We start from the raw sequence: 16,859 nt of genomic DNA, 5'->3' as shown, positions 1-16,859 counted from the left end.
AAAAGACCGAGGGCCGATATTCTTCCAGTACGGTCCCGAGCAAGCTTGGTTAATAAGAGATTTATCATACGACTGAAGTTCAAAGGGATACAAGTGCGGTATCATTCGGGACCATTCGGGGCAGTGCCCGGTTCAATACTGAGAGAATATTGACCGGCAATACAGCATTTTGATTGGTTGATTTTAGTTATTGGCCCTCTGACTGCCCGAGTCGTGTAATAAATGAACAGATATTGTTATCTTACCTCTCCAGCTTGCGGGGCATTGCACTGCTTAAGAAGAGCCTCTAGTGTCTGTTTAGCTCTGTCAACTGTACCTGCCGACACCTAATGACAATTAAAAAACCAAAGACAAACCTTACAAACTAATAAGGGGTCTTCTTTAGCCTTAACACCCAGAAGTACTGGAAGAAAAAAAATCTCCTAACAATACCTTTAAAAATATAGCAAAACTTATCAATCAGGCCCCGGTTGTTCGAAGGGTGGATAACGCTATAAACTGGAAAAACCTCTATCCGGTGTATAGCGCAGTACGTTTAAGTAACACTTATCCGCTTGATAGCGATTTATCCGTTGGATAGCGTTAGCCGCCCTTTGAACAACCGGAGCCAGGATCTGATTGGTAGGGGGACTCATTAGACAGGGTCTGATTAGAGTGGGAGGGTTGTAAGAGAGGGGGGTTTGTAAGAGAGGGGGTTTAAAAGAGATGGGCTTCTTTGAGAAGGGGGTTGTTTGAGGGAAGCGTATGAGAGAGGGGTTAATGGGAGGGGACGACTTATTAGAGAGGGGGCTTATTTGCGCGTTCACGATGTTCAGTGCCCTAATCTTCCAAACAAAGTGGAAGAAGAATAGATTACAAGTAGGTGAGGATAACCGTGCATAATATGTGACATGCTATGCAATACCCACTCACCTCGTTTGTGAGGTCCATCATTACAAAACACAATGCGTTAATGAAGTTCAGTTGATGCTCAATGATCCATTGAACTGGCATTCTCTGCATGAGGAAGTTGATAGCTGTGCAACTGAACAATGAACGAATAAAAAAATATCTTTGATGTGCCTGTGGACTTTGCCGATTACGAGGTACAAGAGTTATCAGAATCATCAAACTGAAGCTTTAAAGTTAGGTATGCAACTTACCCTCCATTCTTTGCAAACCACGCCCTCTCGTAACAACATCCACATAGTTTTTCGGAAAGGTATTCGAACAAAGGTAGCCTTGCAGCCTACAAGATGACAAGATTGCCACCTCAGTTACTAGCCTAAAAGCTTATTTTCAAGTAGAATCTGCCGGTTTCAGAACCCACAAACATCTACAAAAGTACCAGGGAGTGCAAAAGCAGCCTGAAAACTGCCCTTACTATTAGCGCTTCGACACAAACGTTTCTTTGCCCGCGGGGATATATGAGGCCCAGATCAACGTTAGCCCGCGAAAGGTCTGTAAGGGATCCAGCACTCTCTATTACTAGTACAAGACCCCGGCAATCCTCTCTCCAACTCGTCTGAAATCTTCCCGCAAAAGATTTCAGAAAGAATGCGCAGTCTGAAGCGCTACTAATAAGTTTTGGTTTGGCAAGACTGCAATGTCAGGTAAATTTTAGGAAAACCTTAAAGCATCTACATTTGACAACTGTACCACATACCTCCCCTACAAAGGGCTGCAGCTAAGGGCAAAAATACATCTAAGGGTTGCCTGAAATACGTGCTCCATCTAAGAATGGGGCGCTTTTTCGGGGAAATGACTAAAACACGAGAAAAATAAAACTTTGCCTGCACTGAACAGAGGCCCAGTGGGTCCTCTTTCTTAGATGGTTATCCATCCTTCTGGTTTTTATTCTCTCTGCCACAATACTTACCTTGTATGGATCGCCAGTTATTGCACTTGCAGTTTCAATCATGACAGCCACAGCTAATTCACCAACTTTGTAAAATTCTTTATCCTCCATTGACATCACTGCTGCTATGGCATCTACCATGGCATGTACGTCAATTCCTCGGCGATTCCTTGAAGATCCAGGAGCAAGAATTAATCAATCAATCATTTTCTTATTGCTCTTTTTCGCAAAAATGCACCCAATGCACTTTTAAGGATGGGTTTTTAGTTACCTTGCTTGAGGCTTGATCAGACAGGGTCCAGCCTGTTGCACCACACCCACAATGGTGTAATGTCGCACAATTTGTGACACAAAAGGAACTGCCTCTGACTTTAATTCTTTTATTGTTCCAGATACTATTGGGAAAAAACACAAACTTAATACCATTAATCTCAATTACATGTAAGGATTCCACGCCCCATCAAACGGACGGGGTAGAACTGACGGCCAAACAGGACTCTTACAGCAATACATTAGGCAGTAGATTGGATTCTGAATTTGTCACAAGATTATTGTACATTACAAGTGATTACTGTTCAAACTAGTTTGGATTAGATATAATGCCCTGCTTGCCAACTTACACAGTGCACCAGTGATAGCCTGTTCAAACACTTTCTTTGATGGTTCATCCGGGCAGGGGGGTACAGCTGTCTTGTTACAAATGGGAGGCTTTTCATTGCTAAAGCTGAGAGGAAAATAATTGACATTAGGAACAAGAGAATATTTCGCGGCAAAACTGAAACCAAGGCATACATGAAGTTTTACTTAATAACCTATGTTAAAAGTTTGGTGGTCTCATACCTCTTGTGTTGCAGGACTTGATGAAATATCGCTTCAGTGTCTTCAAGGGACATCATGGCTATAAGAAAAGACTGCAACAAAAAAAGAGATGATAATGTCAGACGGGAAGCCCTCTGGAAAGCAACACTTACCTAGCAACTGATCTAAGGTAGTTTGTATTTATATTTGTTGAATAAATGTGATTACAGAAGAGGGAAGAGAAAGGAATGGATTGAGAAGAGAAAGTAAAAGAAGAGAAGAAAAGAGAGAGGAAGGAAAGGAAGGAGAGGCCAAAAGAAGAGAGGAAAAGAGAGGGGAAGGAAAGGCAGGAGAGGCCAAAAGAAGAGAAGGAAAGAGAGGGGAAGGAAAGGAAGGAGAGGCCAAAAGAAGAGAGGAAAAAACGGGGTTGGGAAAAGAAGAATAAGAAAAAGAAAAGGGAAAGGAAAGGGCAGGTAAGGGAAGAAAGGAAAAAAGGAAAGAATATTATGAAAAGTTAGAGCAGAATACAGATTCAATGTATTTCACAAATTTTTGAGATCTAACCGATTGACAAGTGATAGGACTCTCTGTGGACTAGAGTATGGATGAAAAGCTACTCGTGTACCCGTGTACCCGTGTACTCGTGTTTGGTAAGCTGTAGATAAGTTGTACACATGAATTACCTGTACAACCAACCAAGCCTGCTTCCTGTAGAATACAGTGTGGTCAATCTGCATAGGTGACTGCTGAGGAAGTACCGCCATATTGGGAGGAAGGGTTTTCAGTACCGTTAATGCTCTTTCGATTACCTATCACAAACAACGATATCAACAAATCATTTCATGCCAAAGTAAACAGACAGCACTTTGATTGAGTGTTGTAAAACCAAAACCAAGTAATTACAGCCGCCAACCAGAGTAAAGAAATATTTCCCAAGAGAGCAACGAGAACTCAAAGACAAGCACGTTGCATAAAGTGTGGGCAAACATGATAGGGCAAGTTGCAACTTTATTTTATTTTCATTTTATTTTATTTAGCTTCGCCAACCGGCAGGGACACCACAACAGCTTGCGCCGATCACTGCGGGCCCAATAAACCCACCCATCCCACCCCAGGGGAGGACATCCATCACACAGTAATCTCGTGTGTGGGACATTAACGTCTCCTACTCCAACCCTGCAGGAGACGGGACCTCCATTTATTCGTCCCTATCCGAGAAGACTATATTATCTAACCATTTCCAGGGGTTTCATTAAGGGCCAGGCACCGGGAAAATTGACCGGTTGTGAGGACGGCTTTGCCCACCTGATTTGACCATCTGGAGGAAAGTTTATCTTATAAAGAAGTTCAGTTCAAAGAGTTTTGCCTGCCTGTGAAAACCAGTTGCCCTCCTGCAGAAAACATTAATGAAACCCCTGCATTTCTTGATGTTATAGAAAGGCAGCAAATTATTCTCAATTATTTTAAGACCCTGAGTGTTGGTCCGGCTGGGGCTCGAACCCTCAACCTCCTGCTCAACAGTCCAGCGCTCTATCCATTGAGCTGACCGGGAGGCAGTTGAATTGCTTTTACTACGTAGTTTTGTATCTGATTGGTCAAGAGGGTGACACTGGCTTTCTGGACCAATCACAAAGCAGTGAAAGGCAAAACAACACAGTCAAGGATGAACCTTAATAATCATATAGAAATTGCATACTCTAACTTAACAGGATTGAAATAGGCAGCTACTTCTTCGCCAAAAATGAATGCTAAAACACTTACAGCTGTCACAGGAAGTGAAACAGGATTGGTATTTTCTGGGTAAAATATTGACAGACAGGGTCCCTTTGTTTCAGTGTTGTTGTATTTTAGCTGGAAGAAAGAGAACAAAATTTTTTTCAATACTTCTTTGAAAGTGTCAGGTGAGTAAACAGAAGATCAATCAGAAAACTTTGAGCTGCATAGTGCAACTTTTGGCGAGCAAAGAAATCTGTGAAACAAACTAACCTTTTGGGGTTCCTTCAGCATTCTCCGATTCCCGCCCCCAAATTTACCCAAAACCCTGAAGGCAACATGGGCAATGCTGTCATGTGGATTCCGCAGTGTTTTCCACAGAGCCTGGAAAAATCAAAAGTTAGATTATTCAAACCTCTTGACATTCATGGAGGACAAAGTCAGCAGAAAGATTCCTCAACCAAGAAAGAAAATTACCAAAAAAACAATATCAGTGATAATGAACACACCTGAAAAAGCTCAGCCCTCACTGGTTGAATATGGTCATACAGAAAATCTGGCTGAAGATTGTCAACACACAGCTCCAAAGTTCTTAGGCCCTGATGATTGCACAAACATCTTCCACTTAACATAATGTAATTTTAAAACAATTGTGTTATGTTAGGTTGCATGCTCAACTATGAATCTTCAGGAGCAATCTTAATCCAAAATGCATACCAATCTTTGTATTATGAATTGTTACTGAGAATATTTTCACTCAAAAGATACAGTCACATGACTGTACTACATAAATTTTCTTCCCAAAAAATATTTTCTTCCCAAGAATATTTTCTTCCCCACCAAATTTTGTTCTCTGATTGATGTACACTGCACATAGATTACCAATCAGGGAAAAGGGAATTAATACTAGGAGCAAAGGGTTAACATTGCCAGACATTGGCACAAATAGTTATAGTTCTGTACTTAATGGATGACAGGTACCACAACTTTTCTTGACCAAATACATATGTGAAGTACGGCAAAAACTAAAACAATTCCACATTACTTTTGTCACATAGTTGAACTTTCCTTAACTATTATAAATAAGAAGTTTAGTACCTGACTGACAAGGGTCTGAGATCCATTCAGAGCAGACACTAAAGGATCCATCAGCATGGGTAGGTAAGGCAGAAGTGAGCTGAAACAACAAATAGGAAGAAATCATAAGAATAAGAAGAAAAAGGGTCAAAGTGATCATTCAATTAAGGAAATATGCTGGTGGTGCACATAGCAGGCATATTAATTTTTCCAGGAGGCAAGTTCAAAATATTCCTATCATGATTTGAAGCCACTACTGTATATAGGATACGTAAGATTGAGGAAAGCCTATTGCAAACAGACTGATAAAAAAAGAGGGGGGGGTCAGGATTGGAAGAAATAACATTTTTGCTGGACCCCGTTCCCCTTCATTTTTTGTCACTCTCAGTACCACCTCCCACCTCTCTGGTACAATTTTGTATGTACTTTGGGCTTCATCTGATCTCACCAAGTGGCTTTGACACATGATCAGAGAATTGAACACTCCCTCACTACAATTTACAATCCCAAAAGTGTTTACTGAGCAACAAAATTAGTAAGTGAGTTTTCTGTTCTACCTCAGTCTGACAGGTACTGTGAGGCACAGTTCCACAAACAGATCTTTCATGTATTGACGATGGATTCCACTCTGAAGGTTGTTCAGACCTTAAAAAGTAGAACAAGTCGAAGAAAAAGAAGCTTTTAAAGCTTGCAAGGTTGCAAAAACCACAGTGAAAATGAATCTTAGGTTACAAGATAAACTGACCTTGAAGAAGATTTGGTAAGAGTGGCAAAAACTCCTGATACAGCAAGTCATGACTTCCTAATAATAATAATAATAAAAAAAAAAACAATTCACCTTTTGCACAGCACTTTTGCAAACTGATATACAAATCAGAATCATTTTATCATCATCATAAACACTGTAATAAAGGTTTTTCCAACAGTAGTTATATAAAAAGCAGAATTAATATTGTGCACAAATTTTGATAGGTTTTGACTTGTAAACTAGTGGAGAACAGATGCTTGGATGGCATAACCCTTAAGAACATTTTGCTTCTTTCTAATGTAAACAAATACTGGCAGATTCCATGATGCTATGGGTCTGTTCAGTAGAGACAACAGGAGATGTCAAAATGTGGTAACAACATAGGTGACACACTAAGGTGTACCTCATGCCCTACTTCCTTGTACTTAACATATTTTGATATGATCTGTGATCTACTAAAGAATTGATGTACAGCAGGCTGACATGGAATCTTTTTGTCAATGAGACAACACAACAGGGTTTAAAGTAAGGTCAAGACCCTACGAATATTCACCGTACAACTGCAAAATTTAATTCTGAGAGTCATAAAAAATTGAAATTGATACATGTATTAATTTTATTATCAGTTTGAAGGATTGTGATGTGTACCTCCTCCTATGGACCTGAACAGTGCTCTCAATAACAGGAAGTAATTGTATGGCTCCTTAGAGGTGCAGGCAAGTTCCATGGAACGGTTCACAATCTCATGTAAGTGAGGCTACAAAGAAAAATAAATACAATTCAGGAATTCAGTGTAGAAGTTATGGAACTGCTGGTAAACAGGATGCTGAACACAACATTTTTCAAAGTCCCCATTTGACAACTTGTAATTATCACAAAATTGTCACTAGAGATAAATTTTAGTGGCAAGCAAAAAAAATGAAAAAGGACACTGCAATATTATTTCATTTTATCAACATGTTTATTTTACTTTGATTTTAGACTATGAACACTTGGTAATAAGAACATTCAAGCTGGCTTCATGACTGCTAAATGCAGGTTGGCACGTTCACTGGCAACTTTTGCCACAAATCAAAATTTCTCTACTCCTTATGGTGACCAAAATGATTGGAAACTCAGGCACTGGTGAAGTTATTTAATGCTACACATACTCATGAGAGCAGAGTTTTTGTTAAAATTAATGAGAATTCACAATTTCTTCTCACCTTCAACATCTGTTCATTTTCAGAAGCGAACAAAGACACTGAACCAAACACCAACTTGAACAACTTCAGATACAAGTTAGAGCGCTCCATGTTGGCTAAGAAAGAATAATTTCATGAAAGCATTGTTAAGTTTTATCCTTCACTGATTCATTCTTTTTCCTTTAGTTTTTTGGGTGCTGTAATGTACAACAATTAATTTGAAACTAGTACTACATAGAATTGGAAGAAAGACTGAATTTCAGACCCAGGATTAATTTTCTACTTGTAAGCAGCTGATCACCATAATTCACAAAAATAAAAAAGGTGGTAAGTTTTGAACCTGGTAAAGAAATAGAGAAAGATGTTTTTCATCTCATTACAAGCCTGGGACAAAGAAGAAAATTCTAAGTCCCCGAGAGGAATCAAACCTAAGACCACCCAATTCTGCAATCCCATACATGTCATATACAGGTACGAGCTTGGTAATGGGCCTTGCTCACCAGAGAGTCTCTTTGACTCAGTGGTAGAGTAATGGTATGCAGAGGTTCCATTCCTAATGGGGACTCAGACATTTTTCTTTGTCCCACACTCATGACAAGATGAAAAACATCTTTAAAATTCTTGCATTTGTTTTTGTTTTCTTCTTGATTGTACAAGAACAACTTACTTCCCATTTCATCCAGTCTGTCGAGGAGGAATCGTACAAGGATTGTAGCAAAAGTGGCTGAGGTGTTGGGGTTGGCCAGAAATGAGTTAGGGATGATCTGAAAAAAAAAAAAAAAAAAAAAAAAAAGGGAAGAAGAAGGAGAAATGTGAGTTTACCCTTTAACTCCAAGGAGTCACCAGAAACTGATTTCTCCTTACAATATCTATACATCTCTGCCAGAGATGTGATGAGAAAAAAGACAATTGTCATCTAAGAGATATCGCTTGATTAAAAAACATTTTCTCAGAATGACAACTGTAAATAACCTAAAAAGAACTATGTTGCACCAAAGAATTGTATCATAGGAATCAAAAGGCTAGAGTACCACAGCCAGTTCTGAAAGTATGGATTACAAAGAGAAGGGGTGGGGGGGAGGGTGGGGGAGCTGAACAATGCATGCTGTCATTCACATTCTCCAATTCTCCAATTCTCTTTTTATATCCATTGTTTTGGCTAATTTTAGCTATGCACTTTCAGTCTGTGGGGGATCTGAGTCCGATCTTACGGTTGTACAAAATTTTTTAAGACCGATGTCATAAACGCGGTTTTATTTCATTTCCAGTTTTTATCAAGAACCTTTTAAACAAACAAGACCAAAACATTTTGAAGAAACTAAACTCAACGGATTGCCACCCCCTGAAGGACATCATTCCTGTCCAAAAGACATATGTACACAACCTTAGGAAAAAAGGCTACGCGTGGCCGAAAATTAATACACAGCGCTTTATGAACACCTTTGTAAATAGGTTGATATTTAAGCTCCATTTATTGTAATGGCATACTTTTTAATTCATAATATGTATGTCGATTTCTGTAGTTTTTCCAAATTCACTGTAACATAAGATATGTAGTTTTATCTTATGATGGAATAAAGACTTTTATTATATAATTTTTATTATTAATAAATCATAAATATAAATTTAAGACCTCACTACATTATGCATGTACATATATCTTTATTTTTCACCTGCAGAGCATAATTTGTGTGTATTCTCTCCACCAGGTACTAGAAAGAAACAAAACTGTTGGTTAAAAATTCACAAAACATCCAGACACCCTTAAAAATCAAACACCTTCTCTACATGAGGATTTACTTTTTATTTACTTCAATAATTGTCATCACATAATATTCATTAATATACCTGCCAACTTTTTCTGAGATATAGGTGTGAGATTTTTATCCTGGGAGTGCTGGGATTTTTGAAGATGACACGTTCATTTCCGAAGATTCCCGAAGAAGTCCGAAGTCTTCCGAAGACATCCGAAGTCTGCCGAAGGCGAATTTATCAAGAAAATGCTTATCCACAAGAACCGACGTTAGTTGATGACATCAGCGCTATAGTTCTAAATTCAGAAAGTTTTGGACTGACATGGTCAATTTTTTTGAGGTCGTTGTGATGTTCCCAGGAAAGGCCATAAAGCTTTATTCTTGCTGCTCATGAAATATATTCTTTGTGATGTAGTGGTACAATTGTATAAAGGAAATGACACATGGTTTTTGTTCCTTGCATGGGTCTGAGTTAACATATGTTTGGAAACTGTGTCAAGCAAGACGGCAACAACTCACATTTTTCAATCAGGCGTGAGAAATTAGCCTGCAGGCGTGAGTAGTCGTGAGTAGGCCTGAGTAGGCATGAGATCAAAGTTCTCAACCTGCAGGTGTGAGACTCACGCCTAAGGCGTGAGAGTTGGCAGGTATACATTAATATCCATTAGAAAAGTGTTCATAACATTTTTAACAATATCAACTATTCACTACATAATTCATAACCATGAACTGTAATCATTATTTTCTCAGAGAACACAAATTCTTGGCAAATAATCACACATATCAAATGAAAAATGAACAGAATTTTCTCCTGGGATATACACATACCTTGATACTTGCAGTGAAGACCTCCTTGAAGGTAGATGTGTTCATCATAGTAAACTGGAGAAGATATGAAGAAAATTCTTACCAAGAAAAGTTTTTATCCTGTCACTATTTTCAACTTCTTGAGTAAGAGAAAGATAACTTTGATCCAATGTAGATGTACAATACAACCACAAAGTTCATTGTACTTACAACTCCTGCAAAGTGTTCCAAAATTTCCTTTTCTTCTTTCATCCTCACTTGCTGAGAACTGAAAAGCAAACAATGGCAGAATCAAAAATCAGAATAATTTTAGACATGTGAATCACACACTGGAATGGCTTGACCCTTTTAAGCCCAGGGATGGTGTTACAAGAATCGGAATTGTCTAGAAAGTTTGTGAAAGTCAATGTCACGCAATATGTTGTTTCAAGAATTTCCTAGAACTGTGACTCATCAGTTTAAAAATGGAGTTTATTGTAATAGTTATAAATGGTTACTATTGTAATGGTTATAAATAGTTACTTTTGGAAACTTCTAGACTCTCTTCGGATGCTTATAAGCAGCTCGCTAGTCAGGTTGTTGTTGTGATTTGGGACTTCGTTCCCTGTTTGTGATCTACAAGTGATATTGTGTGACAAGTGACAAGTGAAGGGATTTTCCCGTTCAGATGTGAGACTGACATTCTGCTGTCAAGTCCAGAGTTGTTTACCGTGGAGTGCAATACTGCAAAGGAAGTCTTCAGGAGATTTCACCACAGAGAAGGACAGTACTTTGCTTGTGGTCAGATAAGCGTAGAGAAGTACATTGTGAAGGTGTAGTCTGATCGTCCGGGTGAGTGTAGTCCTGAGAAGGACTGTTGTCGGTGGCAGTGACTGACGTTTCGACAACCTGTGCGGAAGTCATCATCAGAGTCAAGTGAGTGATTGTTGTCAGTAGAATGTTCTTATTCCAGTTCGTGTGAAATGATCGGTTGGTTTTGCCGTGATGTTATTGGCTGTAAGACTCAAGTGACGTAAGTCGTTCGTGATTGGTCTGTTTCGGTCTGTCGGTAAAGCTAGGTTGTTCTTTTTCGGTCGTTTGTGATGTTTATGTCGTGAATGAGTCGTTTGTATGGGGCAGGTAGTTGTTGACATCTGTTTAGGGGAGTCTGTTCTAAGTTAGTAAACCAGCTTTCCAGAGTCAGTCGTTGAAAATAGTCAGTGCTGTAGGTTAGGCATTGCGCAGAGTCCCAGTCAATGTTGTGGTTGGTAAGTCGATGGTGTTCAGCAATGTGATTGCTGACATCACCTTTCCTTGTCGCCCGTCTGTGTTCAGTCAGTCTTGTTGTGAGGTTTCTGCCAGTCTCACCGATGTAGGAGGCTTGGCAGTCGGAACAATTGATCTTATAAATCGTTCCCTGTCTGTTCCTCGGTTCGTCTTTGTCTTTAACGTTGGTTAGTAACTGACGTAGTGTGGTGATGGGTTTGTGGGCGACACGGATATTGAAGGGTAGTAAGATGCGCGAGATGTTTTCAGACATACCTTTTATGTACGGTATGGTTGCTGTAGTCGTAGGGGTTGCGGTGTCGTTTGTTTCGGTAGTGGTAGTGGGTCGGTGAGTGTTTCGTCGGATGAAGTCGTTGTTGTAGTTGTTCTTCGTAAAAACACGGTGAAGGTATTTGTTCTCGTCGGATAAGCTGTCTGTCGAGTCACATACTAGTTGTGCGCGTCGTGTTAGAGTTCTGATAGTTGTGGCTTTGTGTGATGTAGGGTTGTAGGATGACTCGTCTAGTAATCTGTCGGTGTGTGTCGGTTTCCTGTAAACTGTCGTTCGTAATGAGTTGTCGTTGTGGCTTACCAGGCAGTCTAGAAAAGGAAGTTTGCCATTTTCTTCGACTTCTCTGGTAAACTGTATGTCAGTGTTTTGTTCGTTAAGGTGGTTGTGGAATGCATCAATTTCGTCGTGTCGAACGGCGGTGAATGTGTCGTCAACGTAACGTAACCAAAGCGGTATCGTTTGTCGGCAAGTCGAAAGGGCGCGTTCCTCGATGTTCTGCATCACAATTTCTGCTATAACAACAGAAACTGGAGACCCCATGGCAGTGCCGTGTAACTGTTTGTAGTGTTTACCGTTGTACTGAAAGTAAGTAGACGTTAGGCAAATGTTTAGCAAGTCCATGATGTCGTCTGTCGGTAGCGGTAGTGGTTCGGTAGATTTTCGGATTGCAGTCTCAGTGCATTGTAATGCTAATTGAAGTGGAATACTTGTGAACAGTGATTTCACATCAAATGACACTAGTTTGTAGTCGTCAGGTATCTGAACAGTCTTGGTAGCGTTAATGAAGTCTTCAGTGGATTGTAGTTTATGTCTGGATTTGTCGGTTAGCGGTTGTAGTATTGTCGTCAGGTACTTGGATAGTTGGTATGTGGGAGAGCCACAGAAAGAAACAATAGGTCGCATCGGGAAACCAGGTTTGTGTAGTTTCGGCAAACCGTAGAGTTTCGGTGGCTGTGGTACCGAGCACCTCAGTCGATACTACCGTTGGTTGTCAAAGGCGTTCGTTTTCTTGAGTGTCAGTAGTTTACTGTTGAGTTTACGTTGAAGGGCAGGAGTTGGGTCACGTTTGAGTTCTTCGTAGGTTCGTTTGTCGTTAACTAGTGCGTCCATTTTGTCGTGATAGTCAGTTTTGTCCATAACAACAGTAACTCGTCCTTTGTCGGCTGGTAGGATAACTATGTTCTCGTCGTTTCTCAGTCGTTTCAGTGCGTGTTGTTCGTCTTTAGTCAAGTTGCTGTCATGTAGTGACGTTGATTGTATAGTGGAGGCAATTCTGCTTCTGATGTTATCCTTGGTCGGCTCAGATAGTTCTCGTTGCCGAGACAGGGCCGCCTCAACACTAGATACAATAGCCTCAGTCGGTATGCGTTTAGGTGTTACTGAGTGTTTTAGTCCGTATGATAGTACCCGAGTTTCAGTCTTGTCTAAGGAACAAGAAGAAATGTTACTTACCCAGTTGTCGTCCGGTTTGCTTCGTCTCTCTTCTTTGTCTCGTAGCAGTCGTGTCAATTTTTGTTGATGTCCAGTGCGGGCGCGTTCAGTCGTCTTGTTGGCTCGTTTGTCGGCAATTGTCGTAACGGTGTCAAGTAGGTCAGTTGGTATCAGTTGTTTCAGTTGGTCGTGTAGTTGTCGTAATTTGTTTAAGAAGTACATTGTTAATTTTAGTTGGATTGTTCCAAGAGTAGTCGCTAGCTCGTGTTAAGTTATCCCCCATTGTTTACAGTTAAATAAATTGTTTTTCGTGGAAATAGCGAGGTTATTATCTTTCTGCTGGTAATCAATTACCGTAACAACGGTCAAAAAGGAATTTCTTCTTGCAACATCAATGCATTTTCAAGCAGGTGATTAGAAGAAGAAATATCATCTTTACGATACTGATTGAACACCAAATTCTCAGGGCTAAAATCACTAGGAATGTATGGCAGACAGAGGGGAGAAGTCGTATTCAGATCTTGGGAGTTAAAAGGGAAAAAATGTTGTTTAACAAAGTTTGACCCATCAAGACCAATATACAGGTAACATACCTTGGAGGCCTGAGATAATACTGCCCGGTAGGACTGACAGACACTTGGTAGATATCTAAAGCCTGAAGGGCTAAAATTCAGAATTTTATTATTTTACATCAGCGAATCTAATATAGGCAGCTTCACGCTAAGGAAACTGGGATAAGATCTACAGTGGGTTGCTTGGTTTTGAACAAGTTAGCCTACAAACTATAACTATGGTACAGTACTGATAAAAAAGTACATTGACAGTCCCTTGAAACTCAATTCTTGAAACTCAATCCTTGAAACTCTTATTCTCAATTATTGAAAGAATTATTTGAGAATCAAGAATGTAAAGAAAGCAGAGTGACAGTAACTCTCAAAAAAGAAACGACAACTTTGAGTTTAAATTTACAAGACATGATTCGACATTCTCATGTCATCTTCAGTTGCAAATGAGCATTTAACGGTTGTACATTTGAATCTATATTAAGGTACATTACAAATTACGTGTCAGGGCTTACGTTACAATTGAATATTAAAAACACGAAAAATGTAAATGGCGCGCGCTTGACTAGCTAAAAAAATAATAATAAAATAATAATAATAATAATAATAAAATAAAAGATCAAGGAACAACATAATTAAAAGAAAAGAGATTATTTGCATATTAAGTGTGAAAACCCATTCTTAATCAGCAATTGAAGCATCTAGAGTTGTCTCTTCTTTTAATTATGTAGTTCCTTGGTCTTTTATTTTATTATAATTTTTTTTTTTTTTCTAGTCAAGCGCGCGCTATTTACATTTTTCGTGTTTTTAATATTCAAATGTAACGTAAGCCCTGACACGTAATTTGTGACGTACCTTAATATAACTTCAAATGTACAACCGTTAAATGCTCATTTGCAACTGAAGATGACATGAGAATGTCGAAACATGTCTTGTAAATTTAAACTCAAAGTTGTCGTTTCTTTTTTGAGAATCAAGAATCAAGTTTCAAGTCCAGATGTTAATGATACAACAAACATGAGCTAGCCAGTAACTTCCAGCAAGGTTGCACCTTACCAAAGCCTATATCAATCAACTCTGTACAGACACTGGATGCATCCTACAAGACCTTCAGAGCATCAAGCAGAGCTTAATATATGGTGTGTTCAAGTCATGAATCTACAAACTTCAGCTTGAAGCATCTCTATATCTTTGCATCTTGATAGTTGGAGGATAGCGGATTGAGTTTTGAGTCAAGACTGTCAACTTACTTTTGAGCAGAACTGTAGCTGGACCTGATTGATTCATTCAACTTGTAATTTTTGGCACAGAATTATTTGGAGGCAACTGGATCTAAAGAGAAGTTTGCTCAGAGCCCTATCTAACTATCCTTACCATATTTAAGGAGTCTGGTGAATAGATGCGTCTCCCAAGGAAGGAATGTTTTATTTGCCTGCGCTGAGGCAGGAGCATTGATATCACCTGTAGCTTTGAAAAAAATTAAACCAATATGCAATCAGTCATTCACACAGTAAATCAAAATTGTAGTTAAACATGATGTTGTTATTCAGTGAATGACACCGGCAAACGTGGAAAAAAGAACTGTGAGTGTTCCCAACAATCCTTCTGGGAGCAGTCATTGCCTGACCTCTCCACATTCATGAGTCAAGGAAAAATAACATGCCTGCCAAATTCTATCTTCTGGCCTTATTCCTTCAACACTTAAGTTAGAATTCCTTCACTCAGTCATAACTAGGGTATTAAAAAAACACAGTCAAATACCTCATTTTTTTTTTTCCAAAAAAATTTCCTCATTTTTTTTTCAAAAATCAAGCATCACAAGAGAGGTTGCTACCCATGCTGTTTCAACCACTTTCAACCAAATTTGATGCTGGTTGAAAAGTTGACATGTTTTTCCCAAAATACAATGAAACACAACTTTTGCCAAGAAAACTTATAATCAAAACTATGTGGAATATATTACCTCCTGTTACTTTACAGGACCCTGCACCCCATGTGATTGTCTTGACCCCACACACAAGGGTCTTTACCATACTGCGACAATCAGGAACAGAGAAGGCGTTTGGAGGACTAGGACCCACTAAAATTTCAAGAAAAAAAACATCAATATTCAATATGTTTTCCAGATGAAGAAAGATTGTTCATTAATATTGTTATCTGAACAATGGCTTACCCCCTGAAGAGCCAGCTGTTTTCTATCAGGAAAAAAGAAAACAAAAAAAGATTATTTAATTTACTTCCTCTGTTAATTATTGGTTATAAATCACCCCAAAGATATAGAGGCTCACTGCTAGAAATAACCCATCAAATATGGGAAAATCAAAATTGTATCATTTTTAGAAAATTTTCCTAAATTACAATTATTGTAGCTGGTACACATGTAAATACAATTTCATGGCATCCAAGTTTGTCAGCTTTTGAGTTACAGATTAACTCTGAATGTAAGTACATATCACTGTTAAAACCTTTGTCACATCTTGATCTTGTTTGTCTGAAGATTGTGTTTCAACAGCTGCTGAAGAGGAGCTTGAGGCACTGGTGGTTGAAGTTATGCTGGACACTGAGCTACGATCAGCAGCTGTGCTGGTTGTTACTGATGATATCACTGATGTTGATGTGGATTGTGATGAAGACTGCTGCTGCGCTTGGACTTCACTCATTTGAGGACTGAAAAATGTGCGAAACAAGCATCAGTATGGAAAATTGAATTGAATAAGTTTCTTTATTGTTTATACCTTTATTATTTATATACCACAAAGTACATGGATATATGATCTAATATGCTGAAACACCTAAAAGTTTACCTGAAATGTTTACCTGAAAGTTAATGCAGGTTAACTTTCCCTCACAAATTGTGAACTGCTAAATGTAGTCTGCCCAAAGTCCCCTGCTAAGTGCTAAAAGTGCCATGAACACTTGAATATGGCACTAAAGAAATCCTTCATTATTATCATCATCATATCGTGGCAGTTCTTGACTGATGGGGGAAAGTGTAAAGTTTTACTTCCTGATGCTAATCTTCAGTTCTAAGTCTATGCAGTCAATGTCTTCACAGAAAAAAAACAAACTAAAGATAACCTACCATCTGCTAAAGATAGCTGGAACATGGTGCTTAGCTATTGATTGGAATTTTCTGACAAATACTTCAAGCATCCTCATAAGAATTTCACGTCCCTGAAAAAAAAAATCAGTTGATAGAAATGCTGTGGTCAAGAGAGGGAATTTCAAATCAATGTGTCTCAGCTGGTTTGTGAAAAATAACTTAGAAATACAATGTCTTACAGTTCCTTGCTCATCACTCTTCTGTCGGATGCACTCCACAACGTTCAAAAGAAGCTGAGAAAAAGAAGAAACTAATTTTCAAGGTTAAATTACAGGATGCACATAAACAATTAGCAAGCTAGTTTGCA

The 16,859-nt window shown here is 39.0% G+C and overlaps 1 protein-coding gene across 5 annotated transcripts in view; it reads right to left on the bottom strand.

The window, feature by feature from the left end:
- The window catches only part of LOC111327439 (transformation/transcription domain-associated protein), a 64,516-nt gene that overhangs the window by 36,371 nt on the left and 11,286 nt on the right, over nucleotides 1-16,859 (bottom strand). For 3 of the 5 annotated variants that reach the window (XM_088739922.1, XM_022931624.2, XM_022931625.2), the window contains exons 15-41: nucleotides 16,732-16,785; nucleotides 16,532-16,623; nucleotides 15,915-16,116; nucleotides 15,623-15,644; nucleotides 15,413-15,529; nucleotides 14,824-14,916; nucleotides 13,480-13,549; nucleotides 10,129-10,186; nucleotides 9,940-9,993; nucleotides 9,031-9,069; nucleotides 8,025-8,121; nucleotides 7,379-7,473; nucleotides 6,822-6,930; nucleotides 6,171-6,227; nucleotides 5,983-6,070; nucleotides 5,447-5,525; nucleotides 4,858-4,947; nucleotides 4,622-4,732; nucleotides 4,397-4,486; nucleotides 3,319-3,444; nucleotides 2,678-2,748; nucleotides 2,458-2,561; nucleotides 2,109-2,232; nucleotides 1,859-2,006; nucleotides 1,143-1,228; nucleotides 913-1,024; nucleotides 246-326 (exon numbers count right to left, since the gene is read on the bottom strand). In XM_088739922.1, the coding sequence (XP_088596048.1) occupies nucleotides 246-326; nucleotides 913-1,024; nucleotides 1,143-1,228; nucleotides 1,859-2,006; nucleotides 2,109-2,232; nucleotides 2,458-2,561; nucleotides 2,678-2,748; nucleotides 3,319-3,444; nucleotides 4,397-4,486; nucleotides 4,622-4,732; nucleotides 4,858-4,947; nucleotides 5,447-5,525; nucleotides 5,983-6,070; nucleotides 6,171-6,227; nucleotides 6,822-6,930; nucleotides 7,379-7,473; nucleotides 8,025-8,121; nucleotides 9,031-9,069; nucleotides 9,940-9,993; nucleotides 10,129-10,186; nucleotides 13,480-13,549; nucleotides 14,824-14,916; nucleotides 15,413-15,529; nucleotides 15,623-15,644; nucleotides 15,915-16,116; nucleotides 16,532-16,623; nucleotides 16,732-16,785 (2,469 nt within the window). The remainder of the gene's footprint in view (nucleotides 1-245; nucleotides 327-912; nucleotides 1,025-1,142; nucleotides 1,229-1,858; nucleotides 2,007-2,108; nucleotides 2,233-2,457; nucleotides 2,562-2,677; nucleotides 2,749-3,318; nucleotides 3,445-4,396; nucleotides 4,487-4,621; nucleotides 4,733-4,857; nucleotides 4,948-5,446; nucleotides 5,526-5,982; nucleotides 6,071-6,170; nucleotides 6,228-6,821; nucleotides 6,931-7,378; nucleotides 7,474-8,024; nucleotides 8,122-9,030; nucleotides 9,070-9,939; nucleotides 9,994-10,128; nucleotides 10,187-13,479; nucleotides 13,550-14,823; nucleotides 14,917-15,412; nucleotides 15,530-15,622; nucleotides 15,645-15,914; nucleotides 16,117-16,531; nucleotides 16,624-16,731; nucleotides 16,786-16,859) is intronic. The other 2 variants (XM_088739923.1, XM_088739924.1) reach the window with 1 other exon arrangement.

Source organism: Stylophora pistillata, chromosome 12, assembly GCF_964205215.1.
Source record: "Stylophora pistillata chromosome 12, jaStyPist1.2, whole genome shotgun sequence".
Taxonomy (NCBI): domain Eukaryota; kingdom Metazoa; phylum Cnidaria; class Anthozoa; order Scleractinia; family Pocilloporidae; genus Stylophora; species Stylophora pistillata.
Note: the sequence above shows the minus strand (reverse complement) of the source record. Positions and strands in the feature narration are given on the sequence as shown.